Source organism: Egretta garzetta, unplaced genomic scaffold (assembly GCF_000687185.1).
Source record: "Egretta garzetta isolate BGI_Z169 unplaced genomic scaffold, ASM68718v1 scaffold202, whole genome shotgun sequence".
In the NCBI taxonomy this organism is placed as follows: domain Eukaryota; kingdom Metazoa; phylum Chordata; class Aves; order Pelecaniformes; family Ardeidae; genus Egretta; species Egretta garzetta.
In genome coordinates, this window is record NW_009258891.1 from 917,275 (window position 1) to 928,469 (window position 11,195).

General features: G+C 40.9%; 1 protein-coding gene across 4 annotated transcripts in view; it reads right to left on the minus strand.

Annotated features, from left to right (window-relative positions):
- Positions 1-11,195, minus strand: part of LZTR1 (leucine zipper like transcription regulator 1) — a 35,786-nt gene that overhangs the window by 22,842 nt on the left and 1,749 nt on the right. For all 4 annotated transcript variants that reach the window (XR_004841356.1, XM_035889702.1, XM_035889700.1 and 1 more), the window contains exons 3-7: positions 10,789-10,897; positions 9,066-9,149; positions 7,492-7,549; positions 6,761-6,900; positions 5,577-5,778 (exon numbers count right to left, since the gene is read on the minus strand). Coding sequence is in view for 3 of the 4 variants with exons in the window: in XM_035889702.1 (XP_035745595.1) it covers positions 5,577-5,778; positions 6,761-6,900; positions 7,492-7,549; positions 9,066-9,149; positions 10,789-10,897 (593 nt within the window). In the remaining variant the exon portion in view is untranslated. The remainder of the gene's footprint in view (positions 1-5,576; positions 5,779-6,760; positions 6,901-7,491; positions 7,550-9,065; positions 9,150-10,788; positions 10,898-11,195) is intronic.

The following is an 11,195-nucleotide window of genomic DNA, read 5'->3' on the forward strand; positions in this document are numbered from 1 at the left end:
AGGGTGCCCTTGGTGCCAAGAAGGCCAATGGCATCCTGGGGTGCATTAAGAGGAGTGTGGCCAGCAGGGTGAGGGAGGTTCTCCTCCCCCTCTACTCTGCCCTGGTGAGACCCCACCTGGAGCACTGGGTCCAGTTCTGGGCTTCCCAGTTCAAGAAGGATGAGGAACTACTAGAGAGAGTCCAGAGGAGGGCAACAAAGATGATCATTGCTCTCCTTCTTTGCTATTTGCAAACTTATATTTCCTTTTCTTTTTCAGCCTGAATATTTCTAGTTTCAACTTTAAGCTGCTAGATCTTGCTTTATCTTTCACCAATAGATTAAAAAGTCTCTGTTCCCCAGGTAGGCCAGCGAAGAATTAATTTCCTAAACCTTCCCTAAAAGAGACTATGCTTCACAGCTGGTCACTGTGTTTCCAAATCTCTAATAGTTTTCAGATTTCTTCTCTGAATAACCTCTTTGATTTGTGAACACAAGATGGTGAGATGTGAGATATTATACAGGGGTAATGTATTTATGTTACTGAATGACACCACTCCATGTCAGCTTCTGGAGCCAAGAATATCATCGGCACTTCCAGCCATTTTACATTACAGGGAGCTTGTCTCGGCTACCCACAATGACTAAAGTTTTTAGGTCATTGTTTCCAGCGATGCTGTAAGGGAAACTCTTAACACAGACCACACACCCTGTTCTTAGATGTATTACTTTATGTACATACGGAAATACAGATTGTTTGCGCCCACCCTAAGAAGAAATTCAAATCACTCTGACTGGATTGTTATTTTAATCATTAATTGGCAAAACTCTGGACGATAGTAAATATTAGGGGAAGGCTGTGATTTTCTGTTTTCTTTCAAGGTCGCTGACAAAAGTTTATAGCAATGCAACAACAAGAACCAGTCTCTAAAGGACCTAAGCAGAGTAACTACTCCTCATTCAAAACCGTATTTCGTATCTCTCAGTTATCCAACTCTATACCCATTTAATGCAAGTCACTGTACTGTTCTAATTTCTTACTAGGAAGTGAGCTACAGAAATACATACACCTGCATCTTGCTTTCTCTGGGAGAAATCTGTAAAACCATGTAATAAACATCCTTCAAAAAGGATATGAATGTAAACTTGACAAACAGAAATTGAGCGGTGCAACATAACTACAGTTACTCTGATAACCAGTTTTTTATAAATACCAACGTTTTTGAGATGTCCCTGTCCAGCTTACTGAGCACAAACTTGAAAAAGTTACTGCTATGAAGATCCTGAATTTTTAAAAAATATTTTCTAAAAAGGATGCAAGTCTGAACATTACATATTATTTCTAAACATGAAAAGTACCAGTCTTCTCTTTGGACTGTGAAATGCTAAATTTTATCTCTCCTAGCAGAACATGATACCCTGACAACTACACTCACCACATCTGAAGGCAGATCTTGTTAGGGGCCTCACTGCAGGAATTCAGGGTTTTGTTCAGATAATAACATGTTTCTTTTGCCTGAAGATACCTCAACAGGTGTAACCGATCTCTGCACAGGGAGACCGTGGCAGACTCATCCACAGCAGGATGAGTAAGTCCTTTTAATCCTTCTTAGCTGCCTACAGACCACGTTACTGTAATCCATCTGAAGAACTGCAGAACTGCGCTTCAAAGTAAGCCAGAAAAGGTTACCAACACATTAACCTCCCTTTTTGCTTATTAAAAGAAAAATCAAGAGCTTTGAAAGTCAGAAATTTTTACTGCTCTTGGCTTTGAAAGGCCTAATTGTGAGACCGAAAAGTTTCACAGGCCACGTTTTAAAGATTTCTCTTGTAACTTCAGGGAAGACAGATGGCTTGGTAGTACCTGCAGTCACTGGGGAGGCAACGGTAACTCGCCTGGGAGCAAGGGAGCGATCCACAGACATTTTAACCATCCCACACGCTGACCTTCTTTAAGCATTGCAAGGATGGAGAATTTTCTTCCTCTTCCTACGACACCTCATCCCCTATGAGGCAGTGGCTGTTTCCAAACATCACTTTTGATTCCGTGTGCCCGTGTTCACAAATGGACGCGCACCCCTCCCAGACCTTGAGCTCCTCTGCTGTAGCACAAACCACGGCGGCTGCGTGCACGCCTGTGTCTGTCTGTCTGCTGGAAGCAACTCTGCAAGATGAGGCATTTTCCCTCTGATTGCCTGCTGATTTTTTTATGCCGTTCCAACCTTCTTCAGAAAGCCAAGGATATTTTGAGTTCAATAGGAAAACTCGAGGCCAATAAAGAAATAGGAAAATATATTTAAATTATTTTAAAATCCTCTGATAGCCAGGCACAAAGGAAACTCAGCACCTCAGGAAGCTTTGGCAGCATTATGCAGGCAGGCATGGACTCAGACATGATATTCCTCTGGCTGCCTTATAAAAGAAGAACCCCCAACTGTGAAGATCATCTAACAGTGAAGGTGGAGAATAGCTCTGTGTGCTCTGTAAAATATATATGTACATATATTATAGCATCAATGGACTGCAATGGTGCGGTTCAGAAAGCATGTCTTGATTTTCATTTTGGAGACATCCTAAAAGCATAAAATAGGAGCTTCTGGTTTATTTTTGAAGTGCCGACCTGTTCCACTTTAGTTTCCCCTCTTCTACTCTAAGCCATTTTCCTCCACGCCACAGTGAGGCACTGTCAACAATTTCGAGAGGCCTGGGCAGAGAACTAGAACAGGTCCATCACCAGACTTACTTCCAGCTTTTGCTCTACCTGTTTACCCGAAATGCAGAAAATGCAAGACTGTCTCAGTGCACCTACAGCACTGATACGTGACTGCTGTTGTCCTCAGTAACTGCTTCTACAACCTTCCTGGAACTCGCCCTGCACCACAGTTATTAATGCACAAATTGTGCCACTTTCTCTGGGTAAAACCCTCTAGATTCCTCAGTCTCATGTGACTTCGCACCTTTCACGTTGCTCAAAACAGGGTAGCAGGGGCAAATACCATTTCCACCTGACAGCCTATTTCTATTACTGGCATACATAGGTCTGAAAAGTCCAAACCGCTACCTGGATCACTCCAAAAAGCTTCTCAGGGCTGGCTTAGTCTTAGTTCAGAGAATGAGAAAGACTGGAATGGCAGCAGTCGCTCTCCTTCAGCATGGGTAGAAGAAATCTCTTTTGCAAAGCACTGTAAAAATCACTACTGAATTAATAGCTAAATCAGCACCAAGCCTTCCTTCTTATTTTGGACTCTGGAGGCTTTACCCACTCAATGCTACACGTTCAAAATAAGAAGGAATTAAGGAAATGCATCACACAATGATAAGTTTGAAAGTTAACCTAGCTATAGTGCTGTTAAGCCAAGTTGTAATGCAGCATTTCTAAGATCATATAACATAATATGGAAAAAGACAAGAAGAACATATACTATACAATCCATCCATTAGAAAAAGGAAAAAAACCCAACTCCATCAAAAGCCAAGACAGATTATTCTGCTGCACAGTAACAGAGGTCACCATCACTTCACACACAAGCAGAATTCAAGTGCTGAGATAGCATTGCACTCATTGTCTTCTACTTTGTTTCAACTTAGTGTGAATAATTTTGTTCACAGATATGGGTAAGAAAGGGAATCGCAAGTTCAGAGCGTCCTGGGAATAGTATGATGTTGGAGATTCACTGCCACCGTTAAAAATTCTTTGCCAAAAGCTCATAGAAACTTCAGGAAAACAATGCTGAGAAATGATCCAGTTATGACTCTAGAACACGCAAAATAATTTAAAGCTTACTTAAAATGCCAAAAGTCTCTCAGATCTTGCAGTTAATCAGTCTTTTAAGAAAATTTACTATCACGTATTTCAACAGGGCTTCACTCTCACTTCCCGTTTCTATGAAATCAGTCTCTAGATGCTGTAAAACTTCAAAATACAACACATGCAACCAACAGACAGACAGACACCCGCCTGAGATTACAGGCAGCCGAAGAAATGAGCTCTGAAACATGAAATGAAATCTAGCAGGGGATAAGTCAGGTAATAATGCTGTTTTACAACACCGTCAGGAGCACTTTTGCTCCTGAAAGCGATGAGCAATCGTATCACGAAGAACCAGTGACTGAGGAAGCCTTAAGTGTCAAATGATAACATCGGTAGGAACAGAATGGGATCTACGTTCCTGAAGGCAACTGTATCTTTAACAAGTTGGAGATGCAGTTTTATTAATTTCATGTGAAAATAGATCAGCTTTGTAAAGCATAAAATAGGCTACCGTGAAATAGTTTGCTCAAATAATTTTTCAAAATGAGGCCCACATGCATTGTTAATTTAGGAGCAGTGTGTAAATGATATTTTCCTATTCATCAAATGCTGAGATGTATGTCCTTGCAAACAAACTAAAATGCAGGGCACCGGTGAAGGATGTGAGCACCTCTGTCACACCAATTCTGGCAAAATTAGTAAATCTGCATTTGATCCTAATTCACGTAACATTCATCTCTTTAAGGCATAACCTTAATCCCTGCAGCTCTCTATACAGGACACAAACACTGAGTATTTCTTCCCTGCAGATCACCTAACACACTCTAAACCTACTATTAAATCAGCTGAAGTATTTTAACACAGCTTAAGGTGAAAGCTATTAAAAATTAACAAATACAGTCAACATAACCATTCCAAATCCAGGAAATACACATATTAGTACAGGTTTCAAGAAACCTAATTCTTGTGCACTCTGGGAATGAAATGATCAGAGGCCACTGAAACTACATTTACTGAAATGTGAGCTGATGTGTACTGACACCTTCCAACCCTCAGTACTTCAACCTGAAGCACCGCATTATCCCAGAGACGGCATCTATGAGCGTGCTATGAAAAAAAATTGACATTTTATTACACAACCACTGCGCTGAAATGAATAGTCCAAAAGAAACATATTAACAAGTTCGTCACTATTTATTTTTAATATTTTCTCGTTTGGGGTGTTTACTTGGCCTTTGGTGGTCTACTGCCTTTTTATGTCCATGTAAAGAAGCTATGCTTTTTAATTTATATATCTTATTAATGAAAATATGTTCAAAAAAAGTTATTTCTGAGCCTCCCTATGATCTCTATTATTAATTTACAGTCATACCTTCATAAGCAAACACTTCACGCTTGACCTAAAAGGGAAATGCTGTTCTGTATAATTACACAATTTATAAGATTTTACGCGCACAGGAATTGTTACAGTGGAACAATGAAAACCTTGTGGAGTTTTGAATTCTGCTTCAAGAGCATCACACAGCCAACCACACAACCACTGGTCCACCCAGTGAATTCAGTTCTAATCTTTGTCAGATAATGACTGACTCAAAACCTGAATTACAAGTGTTTTATGGTATTTCTTTAAACAGTACTAAGCAAAGTTTTAAATGTGTCAACACTGACTAATCTTTAAAGACTGTTGCCCACAGTATTTCAGCTGCTTAGCCACTGGTGGGAAGGAGCTATTAGTATTTAACTAAAAGTCAATGTCCTTGTCAAAAACACGTCTGTGGCTTGACAATAAAAATGGGTCAAAAAAAAGACGGAGCGTAAAAGGAAAAAGCAAGAGCTGAATGTTTTACCTCACTGTCTGGGCTGGGCTGGATAACTTCCCAGGTCTGAGAGTCCACGTCATAGCAGTGGAGCTCGTTGGGCAGCGTGTTATCTGCAGCACCACCAAACACGTAGAGATGCCGGTCGAATGCAACCATTGTGTGGCCGTATCTTCGCTGTGGAGGAGGGGGGGAGCCTCGAAGTAAGTGCTCGGTAGGAATTCGTGTCCAACTGAGACATCAGAAATGAAACAGTACATTTTATTTACAATTCCTTTCTGCAAAGTAAGTGTTCTAACTCTCAGACCATAAGAATAAAGAAGAGGAGCACTGTTGCAGTAGTTAGTGAACCTGCATGAGCACACACAACAACTAAACCTGCAGGTTTTTCAGAGCTCCGTGTTGCTAAACTTCTAATTGAAAATGTGATAAAGGCAACACGGTTCCATAACCCAGATGTATTTACGTAAACGCCAGCAGCTCAAAGACCACAACTTGGGAAGCAATCGGTGATCTAGCATCACACATTTTAACAGCTAATCCTTCTAAGTAAAGGGCACCACTCTGAGACCGTATCCCATTTTGATAAGGCATTGCTTATTCCCTATGATAGCACGAGTTCAGCCAAGGTTTGGAGCCTGTTTGCTGTTGTTTCAGTTGTGCTTCCTCTTCAGCCGGTAACCAGACAGACCACGTTGTCAGAACAGACCTGTGCATCTGTCTTCCCACTTTCTGGCATTTTTCCCCATATCGGAGGAGCCTCATTTTCAGAGCAGTGGTCAACATTTTGAGCAAGTCACACCAAATGTCTTGAACTGAACACTCATGATTTTAAATGATACTATGCATTTTACATTTCCCAGTGATTTCACTATGAACTGGTATTTCACAGGACCTCTGTCTGGTTTTAAACAGGTATTCAAGTAACAACTTTTAGGAAGGCAGTATTTGGCATCCCATTCCGAATACACTAACATTCGTGCTTGTTGTTTAAAGTGAATCTACTAAACTTCCTGTTCAGCTGCTGAAAAAGACCAACCTGATGCACGTGGCGAATGACAAAGTCTTATTAAAACAGCCCATATTTTATCTTATCTACCCTTCCTCATCATGAGATGCAGTATTCTTCCTCAATACCCTTAAGTACCTGCATTTCTCAACTGAAGTAGTCAAGGACTATGTGGATTTTGCACGACTTAACTGTCTACACTTACATCTTTTCCTTGAATTCAAACTGAAAGAGATTATTGGTAATCTTTGCTCCACTCTGGCCAGAGAAAACAAACATCTTGTCTTTGCAGACAGCCACGGGAAAATTACAGCACGAAGGAGGAATTTCACCACTTTGCTCAATCTGAAAGATAACAAAGTTCAAAATGTAAAACGTGTTATTGTGCACAGCTACAGGTGTTGAGCATGCTGCAGGACCAGGCGATACATCGGCAGACAGACAGACAGACCACATGGCAGCAATGTGTGCAGACAACCAAGTCCCTACAAATCTGGCTACAGGTAATCAACTAATGCTGTGCTTACACGTCTGCGCAGACTAATTTTACCATGGATAAAAAGGATGAGAGGCCACATTTCTAAAGCCCCTGATACTGTAAGGATCAGGACTCTGATCCTGATAGGCAGCCAGCAAAGCTCCCGGTCTACGGCAGTGGTTAAAGTGGGAAATGCAGCCCCTCTTTACAGGGGGCATAGCAAAGCCACCATGAGCAGTCTGGGGTTCACACATTCACAAGAAAAAAAATCACTTTCATATACACTTGGTTTTCCAAATACACAAACAAAATCAAATTAAACTGTTTATTTTAGCTGTGTGACAAATACATTCTGAAGAGAGCGCAGTATGATTCAGCATAAGAAATTCTAAGTAACTGTGTACGAAAACAAAAAAAAAAGAAAATTCTATGTGCTACTTCAAATTAAAGCTTCTTACCTCTTCCCAGCACGTCAGCTCTCTGTCCTGCAGGCCAATCGTCCACATATCATTTAACCTATGTGATAACACAAAAAGTGCTTGCTTTGAAACGGTTTCTTTTTTGTAATCTTTAGCTCATAGAGTTTGAAAGGACAGAGATCCTATTTTAACAGCATTCCTTCTCCTGCACAGGAAGAATCTCCTGCTACCAGAAAAAACTACTATCATCTTTTTGTCCTACACCTAAATTTTGTACCACCACCTAAGCTTGCTTTAGCATCTTTCTGGTTACAAGTATACTGCAGTTAACAGTTACACACAGCAACTCTGCCTGGAGCTTAAGGATTTGAGCTATTTAATCTTCAGGATTTTTACAGAAATACCCCTTATTATCCTGCCGCCTTCTACCCATCCCTGCTAACCCCCGAGCGTGACCACAGCAATCATTTACGCAGCTGAATCCTACCTCAAATACATAAAGGAGGACGAAGGGGGTAACCTGACACATCACTGACTACTACATATCTGACAATCCTTTTCCAGTACAAGTTACTCACAGACAACTACAGATGCTTCCTTTGTTCAAACCTGCCTGGAGGCTTGTGTTCCACAAAAAGACATTTTTAAACACGATTAGACATATTTAACATAAATTAGACAGCTTCTCTCACCCAATCCCGCCTTCCAGCTACCCAAGGTCCCCGGGGAACTCCCTAAGCTGGAACTGAGCAATTCCACAGAGTCATGCATCTTTCTCCAATTCCTCCTCCAGAAATAAAGATCCCATCTGTTTTTCCAATTAGCAGCAGTTCTCCCACAGACTTTGAGGAACTGGTAACTTTTCTGCAGATTCTGCTCAGAAGAGGAGGCAGCCCAGCATGCTGAGGCACTCCTAGTTTGTGACAATCTCTCTGTGTTCTCATGATGCAGATATTGTGCATCAACATAAAATACTTCTCAAGTTCATCAAGACAGAGAAAAATTATGTGTTCAGAATTGATTCTTCCCTGACAGACTAACAGCAAACGTGAAGAGCTGCCATCTGGGACAATGCACCAGACCCTCCCTAACTTCTCAGTACCACTGATTTCCAGTCCTTTCCCATCCAGAATCTCATCTTCCTTCAACCTAAATAGTCTTGGTATTTCAGTGCAGTATCCCACCGAGAGTATCAGATATTTTCAGAGAAAAAGCTGACATGTTGTTCTTAGTTCTGTCATACGACTTCAGAGAAAATCCATACTTAGTTCTATAGGACTTCAGCGACATCAGAAGGCCCATGGCAGTATCTTTTGTCAAATGCTCATCGGCCAAAATTCAAAGATCATTTAGCATCTTTACAGCCAAGGCGGCTGTCAAATTATACATCCATACCCATTCCGAGTTACCAGATTTTTAGGTTTTAAACACATATTTATTTGAACATGAACTGGTGAATTGCAAAAATGTAATGCTCAACAACAGGCTGGTTTTGCAAAGCTCCAGTTGTGTGTTTACATCACTCAGTACATGAAAATGTATCTAGAGAGGTGAAAAGTGAGGGACTGGGGTTTCACAAAAGCACCCAAGGAGAAAGCAATCCCACCACATACCGTGCATTGCCATCGTATCCTGCAAAGATCCACAGCTTATCACTATACACTGTTGCACCATGAGCTGACCTCGCAACAGGCAATCTGCAATTGAGAAAATTAAGGAAAAAAAAAAAATCTTCAATCACCAGCAGAGGTGCTGCAAGGATCTGCATGACAGCTAAAATGCACATGTGAGAAGAATAAAGTCCCCTACACAAAATGGCTTCAAGCCAAGAAATTTCTTCTGTCATACACTCTCAAAACACAAACCAGGTCTCTGAAGGGTACCTTTTAGAATGTTACACACTCTGCTTCCTTCATTAGAGAAAAATTACCTTAGTGCATACAGGAAAAAAGAAAAAAAGAAAAAAATCCCAATTAATTCCTTGCCAGACCTCAAATACTCTTTAAAGTATTTTATGGAAAGTAGCTAAGTAGTGGGACATTTAACAGCACTATCGTTACGGCAAAGTAGCAATCCACTCGTGCTATAAAAATCCCATGCGTATTCTCACGCACTAAGAAGGTGGAAGACATAAATGAGACCCAGGACAGAGCTCACGATGCTTATTTGGGATTGTTCAGCGGGGCGCTCCTGAGATGCAGTGCCCACCATAAAAGATCAAATCTACGATTTCTCTTCCCCAGTCTTTCTTGTTTTTATTAAATCAGCCAAGAAGGGCTGAACAGAACTGTGATGCCACAAGGCCTGGAGACGTAAAGTTAGCTCGTTTGAGGTTGGTTGTGCAGTGTGCACACCTGTAACTGGGGAGAAAGACAAGGACAGTGGAGTTTGTAAAATATGAATAAGAATTACTCCCCACAATGTCCAAAGTTGCCAGAATAAGCAGAAAGAGAAATTACTAATGCAGTCTATGTTCTAAAGCGTAACATATGCTCATCAGAGGTGAGTGACAGTAACTCAAGAACGGACTGTGCATTCCTCATCCCTTTCTACAAATCACAAACATAAATGTTCCTTTCCCTCCCCCCACTAAAATCAGCATTTCAGAAATTTCAAATAGTAATGAACTGCACATAAAGGCACAGTATGTCCCATACGCAGGTATGGTAAACGTTAGGTAGTTGGGTCAAAATCAGTGTCACAGATAACATCCTGAAACGCGCACAAAGTCAACTCTAAGATGTCATGCGGTACTTGTTTTGATTTTGCCTTGGAACACTGAATCTCAGGAACCTGTGTTCAACAGATCCAAACATGTATCGTCAACTCATTTGTCTGCTTCTGAATTTATTTGTGTGAACACACATCACCTGAAAGCACTTCAAGTGAGCGTGTGCATTTAGGAGCACTCCAAGAAAGTCAAACAATTCAAAAAAGAATGCATAGATTTAACTACAAATAAACTTCAAACTGGTTTCTGATAAAACTGAATTGAAACTATGAGGGATCAACAAACGTCATGCTATCCTTGAAAAAGAAACAATTCGAAAGAAAGCATTTCCTTTGCTCCCATCCCTTCTGTCACAGAAATGAAATGTGAAGAATGGATTCTGGTCAAATTTCCAATACAGTACACTCTGGAATAGATGCCTTGCAAAAAAACTACTGCAGAACAACAGACAGTTTGCAGAAAACTTTTACCAGGAATGTAGAGAAAAACTTGTCTTGCAGCCTTAATACTAGCACTGTAAACGATTCTAACTGTGCCACTTTAAATGTTGGCTGAGTTCCACTCAAGTCCCCTTGAAGAGCAGGGTAAGGATGCCAGCTCCTTACCTTCCTTCAGTCTTCCACTCCGTCCACTGTCCAGTTGCAAACTTATATTCAAAGAGATCATTTTTATTCTTCAGGTTGGAATTGGAATAAATGTCTCCAGTATAGCCACCTGGGCAACAACAATACCATTAGACTCCAACGCAATAGAGCATGCACATATCTAGTCGTTATATGAGAAGAAAACTTAAGTTTAGATCGCACAAAGAGAAGGTATTTGGCTAATGGACTGTTACAGGTGGGACACTTCTCCACTCCTACCCCTAAAGAAACACTGTGGTAATGAGTTTCTAGTCTTCTTTAGAATCATAGAATCACAGAATCATTTAGGTTGGAAAAGACCTTTACGATCATCCAGCCCAACCGTTCCCCTACCCCTGCCATCCCACCCCCAAACCCTGGCCCTCAGC